This window comes from Cucurbita pepo, chromosome LG11, assembly GCF_002806865.2.
Source record: "Cucurbita pepo subsp. pepo cultivar mu-cu-16 chromosome LG11, ASM280686v2, whole genome shotgun sequence".
Taxonomy (NCBI): domain Eukaryota; kingdom Viridiplantae; phylum Streptophyta; class Magnoliopsida; order Cucurbitales; family Cucurbitaceae; genus Cucurbita; species Cucurbita pepo.
The window spans coordinates 2,916,933-2,941,926 of record NC_036648.1 but is presented as its reverse complement, the minus strand read 5'-3'; the positions used below and the strand labels follow the sequence as shown (position 1 = coordinate 2,941,926).

At 38.1% G+C, this 24,994-nt stretch overlaps 4 protein-coding genes and 1 long non-coding RNA gene across 7 annotated transcripts; 2 read left to right on the top strand and 3 right to left on the bottom strand.

Moving 5' to 3' along the window:
• The first annotated feature begins 2,086 nt into the window (after window positions 1-2,086).
• LOC111805406 (EPIDERMAL PATTERNING FACTOR-like protein 2) lies at window positions 2,087-3,116 on the top strand. Its single transcript, XM_023690490.1, has 3 exons — window positions 2,087-2,319; window positions 2,397-2,630; window positions 2,797-3,116. The coding sequence occupies exons 1-3, from the start codon at window positions 2,223-2,225 to the stop codon at window positions 2,823-2,825; spliced, it is 360 nt and encodes a 119-aa protein (XP_023546258.1). The 5' UTR covers window positions 2,087-2,222; the 3' UTR covers window positions 2,826-3,116.
• A 1,275-nt stretch (window positions 3,117-4,391) lies between these two features.
• On the bottom strand, window positions 4,392-8,506 carry LOC111805405 (inositol-tetrakisphosphate 1-kinase 3-like). 2 transcript variants are annotated; one of them, XM_023690488.1, is made up of 10 exons: window positions 8,120-8,506; window positions 7,509-7,590; window positions 7,241-7,273; window positions 6,105-6,225; window positions 5,918-6,010; window positions 5,649-5,768; window positions 5,378-5,554; window positions 5,199-5,254; window positions 5,018-5,102; window positions 4,392-4,946 (listed from the first exon to the last, which is right to left on the bottom strand). In XM_023690488.1, the coding sequence occupies exons 1-10, from the start codon at window positions 8,299-8,301 to the stop codon at window positions 4,855-4,857; spliced, it is 1,041 nt and encodes a 346-aa protein (XP_023546256.1). In that variant the 5' UTR covers window positions 8,302-8,506; the 3' UTR covers window positions 4,392-4,854. The 2 variants fall into 2 exon arrangements, with proteins under 2 accessions (XP_023546256.1, XP_023546257.1); XM_023690489.1 differs by lacking the exons at window positions 7,241-7,273; window positions 7,509-7,590; window positions 8,120-8,506 and adding an exon at window positions 6,425-7,234.
• A 9,514-nt stretch (window positions 8,507-18,020) lies between these two features.
• Window positions 18,021-21,001, bottom strand: LOC111805477 (receptor protein-tyrosine kinase CEPR1-like). Its single transcript, XM_023690585.1, has 2 exons — window positions 18,594-21,001; window positions 18,021-18,517 (listed from the first exon to the last, which is right to left on the bottom strand). Exons 1-2 carry the CDS (start codon window positions 20,977-20,979, stop codon window positions 18,162-18,164), a joined length of 2,742 nt encoding a protein of 913 aa, XP_023546353.1. The 5' UTR covers window positions 20,980-21,001; the 3' UTR covers window positions 18,021-18,161.
• On the top strand, window positions 19,834-21,235 carry LOC111805479. Of its 2 annotated transcripts, none has more exons than XR_002816675.1 (3): window positions 19,834-20,021; window positions 20,308-20,477; window positions 20,582-21,235. It is a non-coding gene; the product is annotated as an uncharacterized LOC111805479 (long non-coding RNA). The 2 variants fall into 2 exon arrangements; XR_002816676.1 differs by lacking the exon at window positions 19,834-20,021 and adding an exon at window positions 20,059-20,239.
• Window positions 21,236-22,203: 968 nt separating this feature from the next.
• On the bottom strand, window positions 22,204-23,392 carry LOC111805819 (protein DOG1-like 4). The gene has a single exon (XM_023691054.1). It carries the CDS (start codon window positions 23,146-23,148, stop codon window positions 22,435-22,437), a length of 714 nt encoding a protein of 237 aa, XP_023546822.1. The 5' UTR covers window positions 23,149-23,392; the 3' UTR covers window positions 22,204-22,434.
• Between the last annotated feature and the right edge of the window lie 1,602 nt (window positions 23,393-24,994).

The following is a 24,994-nucleotide window of genomic DNA, read 5'->3' as shown; positions in this document are numbered from 1 at the left end:
AAAACAAGATTAAACGTTGGTTGGATGCATGCCACCGAGTGATGCAATGAAATATGTTATTCCGAAGGAGATTGAGACAGATGAAAAGAAAAACATGTTTGTCTCTTTCATTCTTGGTTTTTTACTGTCTCATTCTTGTTTTTTTACTGTCCGAAAGAGTTCATTTTTCGAGTCTCAAATCTACACCTTCTTACCTTTTTTTCTATCTATAAACTAGAAAGAACGTGAGAAACGTTAATGCAACCCTCTTCGTTGTCAACTAACCAAAACAAATCGTGTTACCGTTAGTCAACGAATGGCTATACGAGTTTACGAGCAATTTAAGAGTTATTCTCGAACTTAAGAGTAAAGTAAAGTGTTCGTTTTGAAGCTTTAGGAACAAAATAGATACTAACCCCAAACTTTACGAGCTAGAAGTGTATTTTGCCCTTTAAAAATTTTAGATAATTACAATCCACATCCTCATCCTCGATTTCTGGAACAAAAATGGAAAAATTTCCGTCCACCCTTGCCTCAACCTTTGCTCAAATGATGAATCTTTGACGTGCAAAGTTTGATACCTCTACCTGTTTGACCGGTTACATATTGCCGTCTTAAAACACGTCTACTAGTGAGAAGTTTCTTCATATTTATAAAGAATGTTTTGTTTCTCTATCCAACCGATATGAGATCTCACAATCCACCCCTTAGGAGTCCAGTGTCCTCGTTAACACACCGTCCAGTGTCTAGCTCTACTCAAATTTTGTGGCGTGAATGTCAAAGAAAAATAGGTCGGTCGTGACATTCGTGTATAATAATAATCGAACTGATATAGACAAAAGGAAAGGAAAGGGGCCAAAGAATATGGCGTGTAGAAATGGAACTGCCAAAGATTGTATGCATTAAAAGAGAAGGAAAGGGAAATGGGAGACAAAATGAAGGGAAAACCAAAGGGCATTCACAACGTTGGCTCATCAAACGAGGCTCATGTCCTTCCCCTTTCTTCTTTGCCTTGTTGCTTGTACTACCCTTTGCCTTTTATCTTCGTAGAAACCGAGTGTAACGACCCGTTTTTCGAGCGATACGAGCCTTACTTGATGACGTAGAAATAACAAAAAAACGAGTAAAATTTAAAACATTTAAACCCGGAATGCAATTTGAAATTTGATTAAAATAATGATAAAAAAAAATATGAAATACAAACTCGAATAAGTACCTCCACCTCGACCGCTACGTTGAACTCCACTTGAAAAGAAAGTTGAAAAGCAGCTTGTTGATAGTTCGTATTTCGTTATTAAGCCTTATTGATCTTGTTCATATGTTCGGTATCTTATTCTCTTTTGGGGATTCGTTCCACTATTTTCTCTTGGTTCTTGGTCCTATCTGACCTCTCGTCCTCAAAATATTTTTAAGTTCTCTAGATATCTCTATGTCTCCTGGTTAGTAGTTTCTGCTAGTCTCTCATCATTATCATCACCATCATCATATTTTACAGTCCTCGAGGCGCGACCTCAGTATAAATCTCGTAGGGTCATGCATGTCAAGGCTCGACCAACTCTAAGGTGCAACTGTGGACCCCTACCGCTCGTAGCAACTAACAAATTTCCTAATAGTCCCCACACGACACAAATCATATATCATAAAACCATATGTCAATTCTATGGTTATCCAGACCCCTAACAATCGAGTCAGGTTCGCGATTAAAGGTTCATATAACCACATACATCATAAACATATGAAATAGAGACATAACATAGCAATCTAAACATAGATACATAGTCATGAATCTCAATTCATAAGACAACATATACATTTCAATAAACAAACATAATCACATTCAACATGTATCATCTCAACTCATTCTATACTTCATATCATAACTCAACAGTTCATTCCTCGATAAACATGCACCGTATCATCTCAACTCATTCTATACTTTATATTATAACTCAACCGTTTATTCCTCGATAAACATGTACCATAACGTTTACCGTGCTGAGAGGAGAGAGAGATAAAAAGTAAAAATGATGGGTCAATTTGAATTATAGAGTGGCCACTCAATCTCTGCTGACTGCAGCTGATACTCTTTTGGTTTGGTACACTTATATTATTCATCTTCCCTCTCTGCTTACCTTTTTTCTGCCACCAAAATTCCCTTTCCTCTGTTCTTATTTAAGCACTTCTTCTTCTTCTTCTGCTTCTTCTCCTTCAACACCCATTACCCTTTGTTCTAAACTGAAAACATGGGCACCACCATCACCCTGCAAAGCAAACAAGCCTCAATTTACTTGCTATTCCTCTCTGTTTCCATCTTCATTCATCTCACATCCATGGCTCAAGGTAACCCACATTCATTCATTCATTCATTCTATTCACTTCTCTCCTTGAACAGATGATTGAGGTTTGGCTGCATGCAGGGTTGGTGGAGGGGCAGATGGTGAGGAGTAGCCAAATAGGGTCACGGCCGCCGAGCTGCAGGGGAAGGTGCAAGGCGTGTGGAGGGCGTTGTGAGGCGGTACAAGTACCAGTGGCGGCGCTGCGTGATTCTTCTTCACATCAGAATCAAAGAAAAAGAAGAACAACCCATTTCTCTGCTCTGTCTAGTGAAGATGAGACCTCTAATTACAAGCCTATCAGCTGGAAATGCAAATGTGGGAATTTCATCTTCAACCCATGAATTTTGTTCTTCCATTTTTTTTTTTTTTTTTGTGTTTGTTCAAAATAAGGATACTAATAATTGGTTGTAAAAATCAAAATCCTTTGGTTCTTGTTCTCTGTTTTTGTTGGGAATGCTTGAATTTCTGTGTTTATTTCCAGGGAAGGGAGGTGATTGGATGGATGGATGAATTATGCAAAGATTTGGGGTTAAAAAGGGGTGATTTTAATGGGATTTTGAAAGTGTTTGAGAAGAGAGAGAGGGGGAGTTATTGTGTTTATGACAGTGATGATGTGGGGGAGGTGAAGATGCAGAGGGAAATGAGGAAGGCAGTGTGGTGTCAGGTGAAATTCAGACAGTTCTGGGTTTCGTATATTACAAGATTTCTGAATCTGTCGATACAATTTCATGGCTGTCTGCTACGGTAAACCCAACAAATCCAATCCCTTTTCCCTTCTCCCTCTGTTGCAGTTCTTCTCTTCTGCTGCTCACCTCTCTTGTTCTTCTTATTCAATAGGGCTGAATAAATAACTAATAAGATTGTCCTGCTGTCATACTGCCCAATGTCTCACTATGATATCATCCGTAACTGCTCATGTATTGTCATTTTTATGCTTTTTTTCCTTTTTAGTTTTCTCTCTCTTATAAAAGCATATTTCGTTTTCTTCTCCAACCGATGAACGATCTTCATAATCCACTCCCCTTTAGGCCCAGTGTCTTTGCGACGCTGGCACTCGTTCCTCGTTCTCTTCTCCAATCGATGTGGGATCTCACAATCCACCCCCTTCCGGGTTCAGTGTGTTCCTCGTTCTATTTTGTTTCAATCTCCTTCCCAACGAATGTGAGATCTTCATAATCCTTCCCCCTTTAGGCCCAGCGTCTTCGCGACGCTGGCACTCGTTCCTCGTTCTCTTCTCTAATCGATATGGGATCTCACAATCCACCCCCCTTCAGGGTCCAGTGTCTTCGCTAGCACTCATTCCTCGTTCTCTTTTGTTTAATTCTCCTCCCCAACCAATGTGGGATCTCATAATTCACCCTCCTTTAGGTCAAGCGTCTTTGCGACACTGGCACCCATTCCTCATTCTCTCCTCCAATTGATATGGGATCTCACAGTACACTCCCCTTCAGGGTCCAGCGAGGTCGCTGACACTCGTTTCTCGTTCTCTTTTCCCAACCGATGTGGGATCTCACAATCCACCCACCTTTAGAATTTAGCGTCCTTGTTGTGTTGACACTCGTTCCTCGTTCTCTTCCCCAACCGATTTGAGATCCTACAATCCACCCCTTTTAGGATCCAGTGTCATCGCTGACACTCATTCCTCTCTCCCATCGATATGGGATTTCACAACCCATGACACTCATTCCTCTCTCCCATCGATATGGGATTTCACAACCCACAACCGATTTGAGATCCTACAATCCACCCCCTTTAGGATCCAGCGTCATCGCTGACACTCATTCCTCTCTCCCATCGATATGGGATTTCACAACCCACCCCAACCCCATTTGAGGCCCAACGTCCTCGCTGGCACTCCTTCGTTTCTCCAATTGTGTGAGATCTGGTAGACAATGAGTTCATCAGCATAACTAAAGGCTCATTTCTAACTAACGCCTGTAATATAAAGTTCCATGAACTTCATATTATCTGGTGGAGGGGATCTTGTCTAGAACCCATTCAATTCTCAACCATACACAATCACCTATATGCAAGAACCTTGCATTACTATAATTGAAATAAGATTTCGATAATCACTTGATGGGAAGAAAGATGTTATAACTTATAAGCGGTTAATTAGTTCCAAAACAAAATTTACATTCCATCCTTGACACTAAATCCATTATTTACCCCAGAAATATTTACAGTCATTCTACCAAAACTACCAACAAAAGCAGCAGCAGGGGCCCCAGAGGAAATTAGTTCAAATTTGAGTTAATTGATGCAAGTAAAAAAGGCATATTTTCACACACCTTCCAAACTGCAAACTCGTCAACTTTGTGAGCGAGCATAACACATTAGATAATGGCTAAAAACCGAAGGGCAGAGATTTAGGTAATCAATTTTGCACGAATGCACCGACTACACCTCTCCCGTCCTTCAGCCAAGTAAAGATTGTACGAGTTCCTCGAATGGCCCTTGCGCGTTTATTCTGGAGATTTGGTTGATATAATCTGGGAAGTACTGAACATGAATGACCGTACGAGTATCAAAGAATTTCTTAGTAAGTTGTTCTCTTCTTGTACTTGCTGTGCACCAGGCCCAACAGGAAATCTGTGAATATGTGTTCATATTCCGGCATTTTCCCATACCCTACAACGAGAACAAGTTTTGATATCAATGATGCAAAATTGGTATCATGTTCATAGAAGATAAACACTTACCAGGGAAGTAGTTGATATCAATGACATAATATTGATCTCTAGTTCCATACTCTCGAATAATATCGAGGTTGAATAAACGAAGCCCCTACACAGATAGCATGACCATATGAACACAATCTACTTTTCCCAACAACACATGATTTGCCCCAAGAAAGATGAGGAAACTGAGCAAAATCCCTACCAGTCTACGCCTGAGTTCCTTTGCTAGTCTCTCTAATAGAGGTCGAGGAGGAAGTTCTGCAGGGGAAAAGTATATACCAAGTTTAAAATGTTTCCAAGTCCTATCACATCTTAAACCTTTCCTCTAAATTATGGAAACAATGACCGATCATGAACAAGTTTTGAAATTTGATGACTAACCAGCAACATGAGGATCAAGATCAGCATCATCAGCAGATGCTGCAGCATGAGAAACTCTTGGGAAACGGTAGATGCCAGCATTTTTCAATACCTCCCTCATGCTGACATTTGGTAAAGAAAAACGTCTGACCACTTTTATAGCTTCACCGACGATGAAGACCTTAAACATGACGCCTCCTGGCACGGTGAGTAATTGCCATTCAGAAATAAAATTCACGACTCGAATTATGATGTAACATGGAATAAAGGGAAGTAGGTTAGAATTACTCACCATGGTTGACAAACTCCTGGAGAACAAGAGGAGGCTCAAGCTTTTGGAGGGAGTACTTATCATAAGCTAAAGATAATTGATGGGATTTTTCACTTCCATCAGCAACCAACGGTTTAGCAACTGATGCCAATATGAGACAAAGAATGTAAAGATGAAGCGTAAAAATAAGAGATCAATAATACGGACATATCTAACAAAAATCACTCCCCTAGATTGCCTAAAAGATGACGCCAACGACATAGGGATCAGTATCGCCTAGATATACATACCAAGAGGAAGATTTAGCCCGACCTTCACCACTCCATCAGAAATGGTTGATGCATCTTTCTTTATGACTAATTGTTTTGGAACATCTACTCTACCTGCACAGCAGAAAGGTCCCTCCACATTCAGTACATGTCAGAGAGTAATACCCATATATACGGCGCTCAAGCAACACATATTTCCAATATTTACCATAGGATTCAGATAATTGCATGTCAGCAACAGCCTGGAGCATAGATTGGCGACTGTGTAAATGCTGTATTGCATCCGGAGGATCTAGAACGGTCACTTCTGGGTGTGTTTGCCTGTATTCCTACAAACATATGCAAAGAGGGTAAGAAAAAATTGGAGTTTATGAATTTGGAAATGTTTCGGACATATTTTATGAAACAGTTCTCTTTTAATGCAAATGTTTCCGACATATATATGGTCCATCATGACCAAATCGGCTCCAGTTAAGGTTAGGAAGCCAGAAAAAAAAAAAGATAAATAATAATAATGATTCAGCTTACAAAATGAAAAGATTAGGGTAGTTCTTCCATTCCTTTCATACATCTGCAAAAACATACTGAATCTTCTAATGACATGATATGTAGTAATTAACAACTGATGTTCAAGGGAGGAATGGTCCACGAGAGCAGGAAAACACAACAAAATCGTTCTAAATAATGTAGAATACAATTAAAAGCTAAATCTCACATGATTTCTAACCCGACCTCAAAGAATCAATTGAAAAATGACATTATTTTTCAAAAGAAAAAAAAAAAAACTCATTATCTACAATCCACAATCTGTTACAGGCAGGGTCTCCCGTAAGTGGAGGTAGACGGTGTATATGGACCCATTTTGAATAATTGCAAGGCTGAAATAGAGAGAATCTTAATATCTGTGAGTTGAAGTAGACTAAATTGAAAATTTGTAGGTTCCATCTTCATCAGTTTAGTCATGTATAAACATTGCTACATCAATGGAACCATGATTTCATGGAAGATCATCTCCTAAAATAAAGGCAACTAAAAATAAAATGTAAGTGGAGTCCTTACAACCATTTTTATATCAATGGAGCCATGACTCAATCATGGAAGATCATGATTCACGACATACGAGAACCAGTCTGCACATTACGCCAGATGTGGTAAGCTTTACATATCAAAGCTAGTCAGTCGGTTAGCCAATGTCAGTGATCATTCAACTCGAACAAAGTGAATAGATGTCGCATTGCCGACAAGTTAGGCATACAATATTACATTCAACAAGGTTTAAATGTCATATAAACACAATTAAAACAGTCAAACTGAAACTACATCGAAAGTCAATAGAGAACCAACCTCGAGAATCTGACGCCACTCTTTTCCTGACAACTGCGTGTAAGAAAAACAAGGACAGAAATAAGTGCTGTGACAAAGAGTTGAAGACCCATAAGCACCGCACAAAACCTACTACAGACAACTGGGCCCCAGGAAATGGTCAAAAGTTTATAAGTTGAAGAAGGCTTATGAATTGTCTTAGAAAGACATAGATGGTCCTATTCCCAAAATCATAAGGTTTATTTCCAGGAAATTCTACCATGGAGGAAAGTTCCAAAGAATGACTAACCTTGTGTAGAACAATGTCAAAAGGACCCTGATCCGACAGAGGTCTGTTTTGATCAATTGCAACGAACAATATACCCTTGTTCCTGCATTTGCCAGCGCAGATTATAAGATAAAAGTAACACAATAACTCAATAAACATCGTGATGGGAGACTAATGATAGCGTAATCGATCGAATCCATTTCTTCTTTTTTAATAAAACATATCTTAGAATTTTATTTTCAGGTCCCAATCTTAATTGCAGCCTAAGAATCCACAGAAAATAAAAAAATGCAAGTTGATTTATAATATCGTTCTCGATTGCGAAATCTTTGGAACCTTCTGATCTTTGGAACAATCTTAATTGCAGGCAAAGGAAAACGACGTAAGTGGCTCTGGAATATTCCTCGGTGAAACAGCAGCCGGAAAAAACAATTCATACATTCCTAAAATAAGAAGAAGAAGAAAAGGAAAAAACGAACAGCCCCTCCGCAGAAATCAAAATCAAAATCGCATCGCATTCCAAGGTTTCAAAACAAAAACAACGCACGAATAAACGATCAAACCAAACCAAACCAAACCAAATCAAATCAAAACAAAAAAAAAAAAAAAACATGGCGGAGTCTGGATTATACCTAGCCAATCCTTCAAGCTTAGGCTTCATAAAACTCTTGGTCTTCTTGGAGGTAAGAGCATAGCCAACAACAACCACCTTCCTCTGGTGCGCATTCGAATACCTAGACTGGAGCGACACCGTTTCCTCCATTTCAGACACGTCTTCGTCGGCGGTGTAAGGCAAATCCTCCTTCAACCTCATAATCTCCTCCTCCAATAATTTCACCGCCTGCAAATCGAACCACAAGAGGACCAAACAAAAACAGAAAGAACCACAGAAAATGCAGGGGATGGATTAAGGAGCTGCAGAATAATTCCAATGGCGGTAGAAAAGAGAAAACGAAACGTCACGAGTAGCAGAGAAGGAGGTAAGGCCGGAAACCGGAGATGAGTTATTTTTGCACAGATTTTGGGTAGGAGTTTCACAATATATATATAGACAAAATAAATAAATAAATAAATAAAAATAAAAATAAAAAGAATGGTTTTTCTAGCTGTACTGTTTTTTTTCTTTTTTAGTGAGTTTAAAAATATATATTTATTATTAAATAATTAATTAACTAACCGCTGTGGTCAGTTTTTCCCGTTACAAATTCTCTTAGCGTTCCGCCAAGTTTAGGCAAATCCATGGCGGTTTGCTGTTACTAACGTTTTTTTTTTTTTTTTTTTTTTTTTTTTTTTTTTTTTTTTTTTTTNACACCAATAATAATATATTTATATATATAATTTCTATTTTTTTTTATTTTCATTTTTTCTATTTATTCTTTAGGTAGGTCAGATCAATAGGATTGGTTGGTTGGCTGGAAGTTGACGGATCCGCTCGAAAGAGGAACGCAATGAATTGAATTGTGAATGATTAGGAAGGGCTGGACCTCTCTGTTTATGGAGGGTACTGAGCCAATCGAATACACAAAACAATCAAGCTTGAATTCCCATGATGGAAAGGAAGAATGTGGACAAATGGAACCAAAGAGGAGCTCTCCAGAGCTCTCCGTGCTTAGTGACACAATCGCGCTTTTTTAGGCAGCGGACTAGCGATTGTGCGGCACTCACTTTTCAGCGACAAGTGAGCTTAAGCCAATTTGTTCTTGCGTCGCCTACGGCCAAGCGACGTACGATCGAGCCTCTAGCCTCAGTTTTAAAAGAAGGTTTTAGAAAACGAGAAGAGAAAGAGATTTTAGAAAGAGAGATTTTGGAAAGAGACGTTATATAAGCAAGCAAGAGAAAGATAACAACGGCTTAGCATATATAACCTTGGGTAGGGAGAAGTTGACAACTAGTCATATCCCACTATAGTACATTCTTAGCCATTTTAAGTCTGGCAGGTCTAGACATGATATTTTTGAGGCGTCATACGCCCTAGAATTACAAAAGAAAAAACACTAGAATGAAAAGACATGACAAGGGTTGGCTTGTCATGGGCATGCGGCCATGGGCAACATGCCCTAGACGAGCATGACCGTGACACTTAGCGCAGTCTACATTGGATTCTTAGATCATGAAGAAGGTGTCCCTGTTAAAGTTGTTATGATTATGTTGTTACCGTAAGAAACTCAAATGGTTCGATCGAGCACGTGGAACCACTAGCTTTGAAATTTGAATTTTGCCCTCTATGGGTAGAATTTGATTCTCGAGTTTTAACAAAATTACTCCTTCGTCGATGAACCGTGACTCATTATAGAAATTATTCGAGATGTACTTAAGTTGTGACGTTTAATTTCTCGTGTGTAAAATTTAATTTTGATCCATTGAAATATAGGGTTAATTAAATTTAAAAATAAATGTTGCAAAATATATGAGGTGGCTTTCCAATGTTAAAGGATAAGGGTGAATTTAGTAATTTCCCATTATTTGAAAATATATAATATTCATTATTCCCCATTTTTAGCATTCATTAAAGAGCATTAACCATCGTATCATTATTCTTAAATTAGGAATATTTTTACTTTTCAAATAATTATACTTTTTAAAAAAAAAACTATTTAAGATTCTAAAAAAGTATTTAATTTTCAATTATAAAATGAAAAAAACATGTTATTATTGAATATATATATATATATATATATATATATATATATANTAAAATCAGTAAAAAAAAAAATAATGGATAGAAGAGGATAAATATTTAATATAATTTTCAAAGCCAAGAAATTAAATTAATTTTTATTTTGGATAATGCTCCAATAAAATATTATATTAATATTCATTAAATTATATAAAAATTAAAAATTAAATTTGGCCACACCCACAAAATAAATAAATGTAGATAAACATTGCAAAAGAGATATATATATATATATATATATATAATATGATATGAGTATGAGTGGTCTTAAAAGACAACATTATTTTAATTAGTCACTATCATGTAATTAATAATAGTAATAACAATAATGTCCCAACTCTTAGTGGTGATCTTTGTATATATCTTAAAATTGCTTATCGATGTAGCGAATAATATCTAGGAATTGAAATTTGGATTGGCTCGGACATTTATTGCATCTTCTGTAATATGACTACGTTACTTACTTCTCGTTGCTAAAACTAAAAACTATCCCTACAAACCAACACGAGTCATTCCCGTATAATTTGTCTTCGTTCACATGTTTCGTAGTAAAATTACATAGAAACTGCTCACACACGTGATTTTGAGCCACCTGGTTAGTACGAGCAGTAATTTTCATTTTTTTTTTTTTTGTCTTTTTTTGTTATTTTATTTTTAGGATGGATGGTTTCAGTTCATAACATTTGGAAGGTTGTTACGGGAGAAATTACTTTATTTCATTTCATGATATCACAAAATTCTTAAATTCTTTTTCGGGATGAATGAAAAAAAGGTAAGAAAAAGTAGTAAAAGATTTCCCACGTTGAGAAAATGTGTGGTTGTTCGTCCCCCCATGGTGTGGCGCTGCGCAAAGCCACAACTTTATGGCACAATGGGCATGTGTGTTATACTTTGATAAGTGAGAGAATAAGTTGAAGATTTGACGAAGGCTAATTGATACTTTGATTGTTAGTTGTGCTTGTGTTGATGAGTAGATATAAAAAAATTTATTTTCTAATAAATTTCTCTAGCTTCACTCTTGTCGTGGCCATCGTTGATAACCACAAACCACCAATGACTATGAGTGACCATCGGTACCTCCAACGACTAGGATTGAAGATCAATGGTCAATGATTGGGACTGGGAACTGGTGATCAGTGATCACTTCGGTCATGATCACCAAAGTGGTTGTTAATTACTAGTTGTTGGCCATTGATCATTGATGATCGAGACCAGGGACCAAGGATCGAAACTAGCAACCGACAACTTGTGGTCGATAATTAGGATTATCGATTGAAACAAAGGACATGTGGCTTGCGATCACTTCATCAATTGGGTGTTGGTGACTACGGGTCGAGTCCAACATCTAACAAAGATAGAGGACTGGTGATCGACGACTAAGACCAAGGATAAATGATTAGCATCAACTTCGACAACTAGCAGCCGCCAACAATCACCTACAAACAACTACCTTGATGGCCACCTACCCCTATTGGTGGCCAACGACCGAGACTCGAGTCTGGTGACCGGTGACCAGTCTTGCAAAGGTCGATTGATTTCAATCGCCAATCACTAGTCGCATGGTCCTAGTCATTGTTACCTTTCTAGGATCTTGTTTGCTAATCCCTAGTCTCATCACAAGCCACTGATAGTTGGTCTTGGTCGTTGGTCACTGATCCCTAATCTCGATCGCTAGCCACCTATCTCTAACGACCAAGATTGGCAACCAACGATTGCGAATCGAGGCTAGTGACTAACAATCACTAGCCACATCCGACAACCAACTCTAGCAACCACTCAAACGGTTCATAATGTTTAATACTCGTCTTTTACATTGAATCTAACCTGAATAAAAGCATTTGTAATAGAGCAAACCAATCCAAAACGTAACCGAACAGTTCATTGAAAGAAATATTTAAAACCAAATGCAACAGTCAGGTTCATGTCAAAATGAAAGGGAAAAAAAAGTAGTTCCAAGTGCTTTGGTTTTTCCCTTTTTCTTTTGAAAAAGATGGTTGTAAACAATAATCAAACACAAAAGTTGTGATGGTGAAAAGCATTCCCAAACATAAATTCAATATAATGCTTCTTACCCTTTTATGATATGCTCATGTTGCTTGGTTGGAGTATCCGCCTGGCCACCAATGATACTCATCACTGATAAATACAACCCAGCATGCTTCATCACCAAGCAAAAGAAAAGAGCAACCAGATCTCCAAGAACAACATTCTTGAATAATTAATGGCTAAAAGATGGTGTTCATTTCATCTCCCCCAACTTTTTCCCTTTCTTTGGCTAAAAGTTGATTGATAATGGTGTCACGTATGATAATTCAACCCATTTCTCTCTTTGCATTTGCATCTCATCTTCAATTCACACACAAACACCTTATGTCACCCACCCTCCACATCGGTTGGGGTGGAGAACCTCTCCAACAGACGCGTTGCACGTTTTTAAAATCTCGAGGGGAAATCATTCCCTCAAGTGAAAGCCTAGAGAGAACAATATTTGCTAGCGGTGGGCTTGAGCTGTTACAAATGGTATAAGAGCTCAACACCAGACGATGTACCAGTGAAAAGGATGAACCTCGAAGGGGATAGACATGAGATGGTGTACCAGTAAGGATGCTGGACCTCGAAGAAAGGTGGATTGGGGAGTCCCACATTGATTGGAGAAGGGAACGATTGTCCGTGAGAAGGATGAGCCCCAAAGGGAATGGATACAATGCAGTGTGCCAACAAAGATGCCGGATCTTGAAAAAGGGTGGATTGGGGAATTCCACATCAATTGGAGAAAGGAACGATTGCCAGCAAGGACGTCGTCCCCTAAAAGAGAAGATTGTGAGATCCTACATCGGTTGAGAAGGAGAACCAAACATTCTTTCAAGAGCGTGACACATTCATCTTTTTCTCGCAGCAAAAGTTGACGCCCAATTCCTCCTACGCATTTCGTCGAACAGGTGGTGGGCAGTCCACAATCGTCCCCACCAGCACCACCACCACCAACTGCCCCTTCTATACCTTAAAGCGTTATCAAATGTCAGTGCCTGAAAAGACTTGGCCGCGCCGGCGACGGCTTCGCCGGAGCCCCGCCGGCATTGAGAAGTCGGAAACTCGCAAGAATTAGAAGATTGAAGTTGTTTCTATGCCTGGTGGAATCGGACAGAAAATGAAATTCCGTCTGCATCCACCGCCGTCCGCCGCACCGAACTTTTCTCTGATCCGTCAATTCTGTGTATCGGTCCCCAGCGGCCGAGAGACAGTCGTAGATAAGTTTGTCTTTTTGTTTGGGACAAAATAGGAAAGGATGCCACGTAAGAAGATGACAAAAGGGAGTACCTATCTACCGTACAACTCATTTTATAATAATTATTACTTTTAATATTAATTAATTTCATAATTTTATCTGATATTTTTAGGAGATGTGACATATTAATTATATTATATTAACCCAAGTGAGATTAATTTGGTAGCTTTTATTTATTTATTTTTAATATGGGAAGTGGAATTACTTTGAAAAATAAATCCACTAATCTATCATCCCATCTCTATCATTTTTTTAAATTATTTTAATTAAAATAATAATATAAATTTAGATTTACCCGCGTAAAAACTTTTAATTTTATGTTTGATAGATTTTTAATATATTAAAAAGATTTAAAAATTAACTCTGATTCAAGTTCTTTTCCGTGATGATTAGTCCTTCTGTTTGTTAGCTGAAAATAAATGTAAACCACGAAACCAAGTCGTTTTTTCTCTCATACTTGTTGGCATGCGAGACGAAACTAGAACTAGGGCCTCAAAATGGGGACTATTATTGCTATTACTGTTCAAGCTCACGTAGGCCAAGTAACGAACGAATTGATTATCAGCGTATACGTCCAAGATAACATAGAATAGACAATATGGAATGAAATTTGATTTCAGTTACCAAATAACTAAATGACACGTTTAGCCCCATGAATCGGCTTAATAAGAGTAAGTCATTGAAGATTAGAAGGGCAATTAAGTAATTGACTAAGCTTCGCCGCTGAACTCGAATTAGGTATTAAGTTAGCGACTTCTAATAATAATATTTATTATTATTTAATTCCCACGTCATTGTGGGCTTTGGTTGACTTTGCATTCGGCCCACCATTTTTTAAAATTTTTGGATAAAAGTGTTCTTCTGTTAACTATAAACAACCCCCAGCCCAATAAAGGCCCACTACGACCCACCTTCGGCCCATAACGAACGGCCCAACAAGTTTTCTGGATAGGCCCAAGCGAGAACATTCAATAAATAATAATTTCTTTTTATGAAAAAATAAAATAAAATAATGGGAATTTTCATACGAGATCCAGAAATCTCTTCTTAGCATACGCGTTTTAAAACTATGAGACTGACGGCAATACATAACGATTTGAATATAGTTCAGTGTTGCTTCATTCAGATCGACTTGTGCTCACACCAACGGTCAGACAGTATAAAATTGAAACATTATGAAGCTCGAGAATTAGGTAGGTAGCAGGTAAACGAGTACGGGAATTGAATTTAAAATTTTATAAATATATTTTTTTATATATAAATGGGGGAGAGATAGTTGAGAACACAGTAGTGTGAACACATTGTGTGTATAATTGATATTACTTTATGGTGCACATCACATGTGTTGGTTTTTATTTCATGAATTAAACCCCACAACCCATTCCAAATCCATTATTTTCAAAAGCATTTCACATGCAATAATTATAAATAAATAAATAAATATTTATTTATTTATATTTAATTTAATTTAAATGCATTAAAAAAAATATTAATAAATTTATTTGTAATGCATTCCAAGTATAATGTCACCAAATACCATTATGTGAATTATTATTAGGTGATGAGAATGTTTAGCCCACAGTCTTTTAGTGCTTTTTTTTTTTTTTTTTTTATTTTATTTTTTAATGGAATACATAATTATTGCCTCTATATATATAAAATTAAAAATATTTGACAGTGGTGTGTTGACTTGTGAATGTTTGATATTTGAACTTTATAAGATTTTAGTTATTAATGTAACATGGAATTTGAATAAGTTTTATTTTTTAAAAAATAAGAAAAAAGAAAAACAACTCGATAATCCAATCCATGAATTGACTTTCCTCTCCCTCTCTCAGGGCATCATAAGAACCCCCTATTTTTCCGAAGCACTATCCTATATGTTGTTCCAGAGTCATGCAGAACAGACACTAACCGTCCGAACATTACTTGACTATTAATTAATTGGACCTTCAACCTTTCACCTTTCATAGATCTGGGAAAGAAAGGCTGTTTTGGTTTGGGAAGTGACGTTGAGACTGGGCACGTGCGAGAAGTAATAAAGAAAGCAAAGGGAAGAGGAGTTAGAGCAGGGAANTTGAGACAAGACAGACAGACCCTTTACCCAGTCGGAACAGGCAGTAATGAGACATACAAACCTTCTTCAATCAATCAGAAGGGAATGACTCAGAAATAAAATATTGGGTTGGGTTGTGAATTCTATTCGAGTTGTTTAGGTCATCAACCCAACTCGGGTTAATCTAAAAGATTTTTATAACCTAATTCAAGCTGTTACCCAACTGGGTACGGTCAACTTTAAATCTAAAAATAAAAAAAATAAAAAAAAAAGTAAATTTTTTAATTAAAAGTATATATTTTTTTAATATTTATATGAGGATGAATATTTAATAATAGATATTGTAAAAAGATTGGAAAGTGTAGTAGCTATAAGAGACAAAGATGCAATAATTAAAGATTTGGTTCTAAAACTGTTCCTTTTGGTCAATGGTGGTTTTAAATTTTAATGGACTCTCCACCTTGGCAATGGCAACAGATGCCTCCATCAAAACATGTTTCGACGCTTCTCGACGCTAAGCTTTAGGACGTCGGGAAAGGTAATGCATTTTGGACGAGCGTAGAGAAATCCCAAATCCAATTTTCGTTCGTCCTTCTAAACGTTCATGAACGAATCATAGCTTGATTTTGAGTAGATATATAATGACCTGTTATCCCGCGGTTTAAAGAGCAATTCGTCTTTGGATTTTAATTCAATCGAATTGAAATCTGACATAACGTTGATTCTTATAAAGCAATGTCTACTTTAAAAAAATGTAAGAAATTCACGTAAGATTCGTGATTTAAATGGCTTATAGTTTGAAGACTATCTTCACAGACCAACACAATAACTATATATATATATATATATATATATTTAATATGAAACCAGTCTCATGATATAATTTCGGTTCATTCATGTATTTCTTTTTTAGCCATAAATATCTATTTAAATTAGAGACGAGAACCTAGTTCAGTGTTTCCGGGCTCTAAAATTATTGGTTTGATACAAATTATTTCGAGCCTCTCAAGTCTAATCACTAGGACGTATAGGCAGGCTAGGGTTTTACTTTTCTTAATAATTGAAGCAGTTTTTGGTTTACAATGATTAGTTTTATTTATTTATTTATTTTTAGTTATTTAAAAAGAATTAAATAAGGAAAATCTTATGATGGGTCGGATCATTTATCGTCACAAAGAAAAACAAATGGGTTGTATCGTGAAAGCATATATGAGCTGATAAACTTGATTGTCTGAGAGGAGTAGGCTCGGTTGATGAGAACAAGACGACCTGTGTGAGATTAGAGCATTAGAGTTTCTAGTAATGCTGATCACCGGATAGGTTGGATGGTGACGACAAAGGAAGCCCTACCTTGGTTCATCCTTCTGTTATACATTAACAGCAACAGTCTTACCCGAACGAGCTGAGCTCAAAGAAGCACAACGAAAAGCTATCACCTTTTACTTTCGGGTATCAATAGAATTGAAAGTACCACATAAAAAGATGCATTGAAAGTGGGGAATTGAATCCTTGAGAAGACAATCATGGCTATAACTAAATTATTTGAACCAAAAAGGGATATCATTGGCCAATCACCATCTTCCACCTCACCTCTCTCAAGATCTTATCTTTGAATTCTAGGACTTCTTTTTAGAAAGGAATCTTTTTTGACAATTTTAAAGGAAGAGACAATCAACAATTGTTTATTATGTGTTAAATCTTTCAATTTCATCCTTTTCTATCCACTTATCGAGTTCAATTATTTGTATTAGCACGAGAAAAAAAAACCCTAATTCGTTTAGCTCGATTGATGTAATCTTCTTTTACGACACGGAAAGAAAGATTAGGTATATCTACCGAGAATTTTAAAAGGAATTTTGTCTTATATGAATTATTACCGTTTATGCTAAGATACCCTGATGTTTATCCGTTCAATAATATGTGAGATGAGAGATTTAAACGTTCGTTTTTTTTTTTTTCAGATGGGTTTTGAATACCCTTTTGAAATCGTCATCGGTTTTTAAATTTTTGTATGGGTTCCCTCGTTAATTATACGAAAAGCTTTGAACTTTGACATGTGCACTAAAAGGAAGAAGAAAGTATAATATAAGAAACTGAAAGTAACAACGTTTATCGTACGAGTGAAAGAGAGTAACTTTATATTCATTGAAACATCATAGATTCAAATCAACCGAAATCGTTGTAATTAAAATAAAATGAAATAAAAAGCACTTATCTTATCATATATTATAACTAATTCATACATAAAAGGGGAAAAAGGGTTCATCCCTTAGACTTTGGACTCAAAAAGAGTACTTTATTCGAGTGACATCATAGGTATCTCTTATTGGGTTCGTCGTTAGTCGTTCGTTCATAAATTTTTGTATGCGATATCATATCGGAGAGGTGATTACTCAGTCCACTGTTCTTTAAGATTCCCTCGTTAATTATACGAAAAGCTTTGAACTTTAACATCAGCATTGAAAGGAAGAATCAAAGGTAACAACACTCAAAAGGGAAGAAAAAATGTTGTCAAACGAGTAAAAGAGAACAAATTTTATATCCACGGAAAGATCAGACGTTCGAATCATTTACTCCAAATGATTATCGTATCATATATTATAATTAATTCATACATAAAAAAGGGAAAAAAGGGTTCATCCTTAGATTTTGGACTCAAAAAGGGTACTTTATTTGAGTGACATCATACGTATCTTCGCCCTTTTTGACCTCTTGGAGAAGCTGAACCACCTCTCCCATGGCGGGTCGGAGCGCTGGATTCTTGTAAGTGCAGCGAATGGCGATCCTCAAGGCCTTAATCATCTCATCCATGAACAACCCTTTTAATCTCTTGTCAAGAATCTCAAGAACCCCTTCTTTTGTGTCCATTTTATTCGAAACCCAGAACACAATGTTCTTGTTCTCGCCGTACTCCGCCGCAATCGGCGTCTTCCCGGTGATCAGCTCCATTAACACCACCCCAAAGCTATACACGTCGCTCTTCGTTGTCTCCTTCGATGAATATGCATATTCTGTGATTTGTTCTGAGAAATTAAACGAAATCGATAATGGGGTTTGCTGAAATTAGGAATCGATTGAGGAACTTACCGGGAGCTAAGTAGCCGTATGTTCCAGCGATTACAGAGTTCGTTGAACCTTTGGTTCCTTGAAGAACTTTGGCTATGCCGAAATCTGCTACTTTGGGTTCGTAATTTCCATCTAATAGAATGTTTGTGGTTTTGATGTCTCTGTGGATTACGGGCGGCGAGAGATCGTGGTGGAGATAGGCGAGGGCTTGCGCGATCCCCACCGCGATGCGGCGGCGCGTCGGCCAATCGAGATAAACCCACCCTTTATGAAGGGCGTCCCATAGGTTTCCGTTTGGGATGTATTCGTAAACCAGAAGGCTGCAATTTCGACCGGAAAAGTAGCTGTGGAGTTTCACGATGTTCTTATGTCTGATAGTTTCTAGGGTTTCGACCTCTGTTTTCAATTCCTTGTCGAAGAAATGTTTCGTTCTTCGATTCCATAGTCTTTTCACGGCGACGATTTCTCCGTTTCCGAGTTCGATTTTGTAAACCGTTCCCGATCCGCCATGGCCGATGATGTTCTTTTCCGCCATGGATTCGAGAATCCTGTTTTGGTCGAAGCTCTGTTTATGGAAGAACGACGAACAGAGGGTTTCATCGTTTTCGATCTCTGGTGATTTTGTTCGTTTTAGAAACAGAACGGCGCCGGTGAAGAAAATAAGCAACGGAATTACGATTACCCAGATGAAATCTAGACGTTTTTTCAAGGAAATTTGTGAACAAATGGGGAATTTCTGATCCGATGAAATGAAATACGCCGGTGGAAGACAGAGATTTGGGTTGCCGGAGAAGCTATCGGCTAACCCTTGTTTGATCAAAGACATCGGAATCGGACCGGAAAGTTGATTGTTCGAGAAATTCAAGGAACTTGGGAACAATTTACCCAAACTTTCTGGGATTTTCCCGGATAAACGATTGTTTGAGAGATCAAGAACATTGAGGGATTTTAACGATGTCAATGAACTAGGGATTGAAGAATTCAATTGGTTTCCTTGTAACATCACCAGATTTAGCTTCTTCAGGCTACCAATCTGCGGCGGCACTGCGCCGGAGAGAAGATTGTTACTAAGATCTAGCTTCACCAGATTGGTGGCTGCTGAAATCTCCGGCGGGATAACTCCAGAAATCCTGTTTTTTTGTAAGAACAATTCCGACAAGTTTCTAGCCTGTGAGATTGAATTTGAAATGGAACCAGTGAGGTTATTATGAGCAACATCAATGATTGAAACATGGGGGAGACCAAGAACACCTTCAGGAATTGCTCCGACCAGCTGATTGAAACTAATTCTAAACCTTAAAAGTGACCGGCATTCAGCAAAACTCGCCGGAATTTCTCCGGAAAGGCTGTTTTGAAGAACAAGAAAGTAGAGCAATTCCCCTCCTCTGCATATATCCAATGGCAATGCCCCCGACAGGCGATTCTCCGACAAGTCGACGACGACCATAGGTGAGAACTTCCCCAACTTTTGTGGAATCTGTCCTGTAAGAAAATTGTCATAAAGTGATAGCATAGTTAGTGTTGTTGAGTTAGCTAATACACTTGGAATCTCTCCTGTTAGGCTATTGTTGTAAATCTGTAGAACTTTAAGCTTAGGGAGTTTGCATATAGATTCCGGAATCTCCCCTGTCAAAAGGTTCACCGACATGTCGACGTCGACGAGCTCGGTTAGATTTCCGAGCTCTTCTGGTATGTTTCCTGTGAGTTCATTGTAATAGAGTTCAAGTTGTTGCAGGTTCTTGAGCAAGGAGATTTCTTTTGGAATCTCTCCCTTGAGAAAGTTCCCACTTAGTTCGAGATCAATAAGCGACGTCATATTCCCGATCGATCGAGGGATTTCTCCATCCAACATACATGTTGTCAACACCATAGATTTCAGCTTCTTCAATCTAGAGATCTTCTCAGGTAATTTCCATAAGTTGAGATTATAATTCTCGTTGAAATTCAGTATCTCGAGATTAACAAGGTCGAAAACCGACATGGGGAAATCTCCGGTGAACGAATTGTAGGAGAGTTCGAGTACACGGAGTTGTTTCATTTGCGATAAGTCCGGGATTGTTCCATTGAGATATAGAGAACTCAAGTCAAGCTCTTGAATGAGAGAGCAGTTGGTGATTCCTGAGGGAAAACGCCCCGACAATCCGGTATCAGCGAGGCGAAGAACTCTGAGTGATGGCAGGTAAGAGCATACATCGTCCGGGAAGGTACCGGAGAGAGGGTGGCCGGAGATATCGATCCGAACGACGTGACCACGGTCATTGCAGCGGATTCCAGTGAAGTTGCAGAAGGATTTTCCTTGTGAAAGATCCCAATTGGAGAGGAGGTCACCTGAGGCAGTTGTTTGCATGAGAAGGAAGAACTGGGACTGGTTGGCTATGGCGGCAGTAAGAGCTTGAGAAGAAGCCATGGAGGAAGTGAAGAACAGAAGAAGAAAGAAGGCTGAGTGGAAAGCCATGGCTGATAATGGAGAAGGAAGGTGAGAGGAAAACTTAAATAAAAAGGAAAAGGTGCAAAGAAAAGTAGTAGATGATACACATAGCTTTGTATAAAGAAACTTTATGTTTATACTCCCCCACTATCTGTTGCTGTTGCTGTGGAGAATCTATGAACCCGGGTATCAGTCCAGCTCATCGTTAGTAGATATTGTCTCTTTTGACTTGTTACGTATCGTTGTCCGTCTCATAGTTTTAAACTGCGTTTGTTGGGGAGAGGTTTCCACACCCTTATAAGAAATGCTTCGATGTGCGATCTAACAATCCATCCCCTTGAGAGTCTAGTGTCCTTGTTGGCATATTGCTCAGCTCAAACTCATTGCTGGTAGATATTGTCAGTTGGGTATTGCTATCAGTCTCACGGTTTTAAAACGCGTATCTTAAAAAGAGGTTTGTATACCCTTACAAGGAATGTTTCGTTCTCTTCTTCAATCGATGTGGGGTCTCACAATTCACCTCCCTTGAAGGCACGACGTTATTGCTGGTATTGGTGTTTGACTTTGGTACCATTTGTAAGAGCTGAAGCCTACTGCTATCAAATATTGTCTGCTTTGGCTTGTTATGTATCGTCGTCAGCCTCACAGTTTTAATACGCGTTTGCTAGGGAGAAGTTTCTACACCCTTACAAGGAATGCTTCATTCCCCTCACCAACCAATGTGAGATCTTGCTGGCACATCGCTTGGTGCTTGATTATGGTACCATTTGTAACAGCTCAAGCCCACCGCTGCCAAATACTGTTCGTTATGTAATATCATTAGCCTTTTTGTTTTAAAACCCGTCTGCTAGGGAAAGGTTTTACACTCTTATGAAAAATGTTTAGCGGTGGGTCAATTAGCAGCCCATATTCCTAAAAAAAATGACTGAATAGCAAAAGAAATGGATGGAATTCAATTTAATATTCAAGGGTTCATTCTAAAGTTGAGTCTAAAATTCTTATTCCAAGTTTCCTTTTATTCTCTTTTGTTACTTTTTTTTTCTTCCTCGAATATTGACAGACTAACAACGAATCATTTTTTGTCGTGTAACTGTAACTTTGAAATAGGTTCTAGGACTTGAGATCAAACTAATGAGTATTATTGATGAACGAGACAGAACTTCGAATCGTAAACTCATACACATAGTAATGATGAACAAGACAGAACTTCGAATCATAGACTCGTACATATGTTGTTGAACTAAAAACGACTTTGAATCGTAGACTCATATACATATACATATTGTTGAACTAAAAACGACTTGAAAAACTAAATTTAAGACACTTGCATTAGGAACTTTGACTTTGACTTTCCCCTAGAGAATCAAAGCATTTAAGCTCACTTATTTTTATTTCATTGGTTCGCACATTCAAAGCTACCAAATTGGCGGCGATTCATGTTGTTCTTGTTCCCTGCACATCCCTCTGCACGCCCCACCGCCTTATTCGCAGCTGAAACTCCGTCGCCGCCGCTAAAAGCCTCACCGTCTGATCGGTCTTCAAAATCTCCATAACCCTTTTCATCGTCGACCCACGAAGCAAATCGGCGCTATCAAAAACACCCAACATCCCAATTTTCAGTTCCTCAATCGCATTCTCCATTTCACAAATCTCTCCGTCCACAAGCCTCCCGGCTCGCCGTGCGAGCCCCACAATCGGCGGCGCTGCAACCGTCTCCTGCAAACTAGCGAGTGCCTCCGTCAAATCCCTCTCCTTCCGCCTTACCTCCGCCTTCAGCTCCTCCACTCTTATAACCTGAACCGCCGTCAAATCCTTCACCGCCCCATCCACTAACCGGAACACGATCGAAGGCTTAAACCCAGAAATCCAAAGCAGAGTCCTCTCGTAAGAACTCAACCACGGCGCTGAAAACACCCTGAACACATCTTCTCCGGCCGCCTTGGAAATCTCCTCATGGTAATTCTGGTAATGCGCCAAAACTTGATTGATTACTCCCAATTGCTTCTCCTCCTCGTGTTCTTCGATTTGCAATACATGGAGAAGCTCCTTGAGAAACTCCCGTTGTCTTGTGAGCCATATCTCGTAAAAATTCCCGAAATTTTCGATTGCAGAAGCAGAGTGTACCATCGACCTTGATGGGTTCGACATGGTTTGTCACGGCGGCGCCACTCTGCCAATCCCCGGATGGGGTAGTGGAGGAAAGGGAGAGGGAGGGAATTATTTATAGACTGGCAGATTAGTAGTGGTGGTGGTGTTGCCGCCATTGTTGATTTCCTTGAAAGAAAAGAAGCGAAAACAGAGGAGGTTGCTTCGTTGGCAGGACTACAGAGCTGCGGCGGTGGCAGCGGCTGACGTGGACAGCCACATTGGCAGTGGAATTTGAAGGGTCCAGGTTGATGGCATTAGAAAAAGGTAGTGTCCAGTGTCCAGGCTGCAGCTGGGGTGTATACGTGGCAGTGTGGATCGACATGTGATGCAATAAACTTAGTACGGGCGGTTTCATTCTCTGTATCTGTTCCATCTCTAGATTCGTCTTCCTGCTAATGTTCTCCAAATACTTAATTTACTTTCCATTTTTTATTTTTTTTTATTTTTTTTATCATTAAAAAAATATTCTATTTTTATTTAATATTTTGATATTTAAGAGAGAGAAAAAAAAATCAACAAATAAGATAATTGAGAGTGTATTTAAGTAAAAAATTAAAATTAAAAAAGATAATAAACTGTCCACATTAGGGTCGGACAGTCACAATTGCCCCATGAAGACTCACTTTCGCTACGGCTCTAATGGGTCCCTTAACCAAGCCACTGCCTATGAGTCACCGACTCATTCTTCAACAGGCACACGGTCACAATCCTGGTCTCCTCCCACTGTTTGGAAGCTTACGGTTTCATGTTCTATTTCACTCTCCGATGGGGTTCTTTTCACCCTTTTCTCACGGTACTACTTCACTATCGGTCACCCAGGAGTATTTAGCCTTGAAAGGTGGTCCTTGCTGATTCACACTGGATTCCACGTGCCCCATGCTACTCGGGTCGAGTCATAAGTTGAAATAGATGAGTATCGTTTATGGATATTTTTTTAACACAATATTAACAGTTTCAGTCCTATATTATTAGGGATATTTTTAATGAAATTTTATTAATAGTTTTTTTTAAAAAAAATATATAATATATATTGTTATTAATTTAGCTAATAGTGTAAAAATATTATTTATAATATAAAAAAAAAGTAAAATTAGCAAAAATATGATTGGTTAATGATTATTATTTAATTCTTATTTATGGGACGCGTGTAGAAATATTGTTGCCAGATAGGCGTACATGTTTTTTTATGTTAATAATTTAAAACATTGGGAAACAATATCATGGGAACTTGAAAATCATGTGTAGTATTTAGTTTTTTATTTTTAAATTTTTAATTCGTGTTTGAAGGCGTTGGCGTATGGTATCTATTTGGTCCAGTTTCAACCTCCATAGGGTCCTTCGATTTTCCTAAGGTATTACTGTATTTTACGTCATATTCTCGTTTTAATTTATTAATAAATTTCCCGAGTAATCAGGAATGGTATCGAATCGTTGAGATTATTAAATTCGACTGATATTTTGGTTAGTAACAAATAGTATTATTATATCTAAAAATTGTGTTCATATTCTCGATCTATCTTTGAATTCAAACAAAATTCAAAAATTGACTTAGTTCGTTGTACGTGACTAGAAATTTTTTCTTTCTCGTTGTTTAAACTATCGATGAAATTTAGGAAGCTTCCTATGTCTCGGTGTTCGTAATCACCTATATAAGTGGAGGATATTTTTAATAATGTTTAATCAAATTAAAACATAAGAATATATAACGAAATTTAGCTACTATCATGTCTGCCTCCCTTGAAAGCTCCTGATGCTACGACTATTATCAGTAAGTTGCCTCTGATCAACATCGAGATTAGAATCTACTGCAAAAGTAACTAAGTCAACGCCTATTTGCTCTGGATCT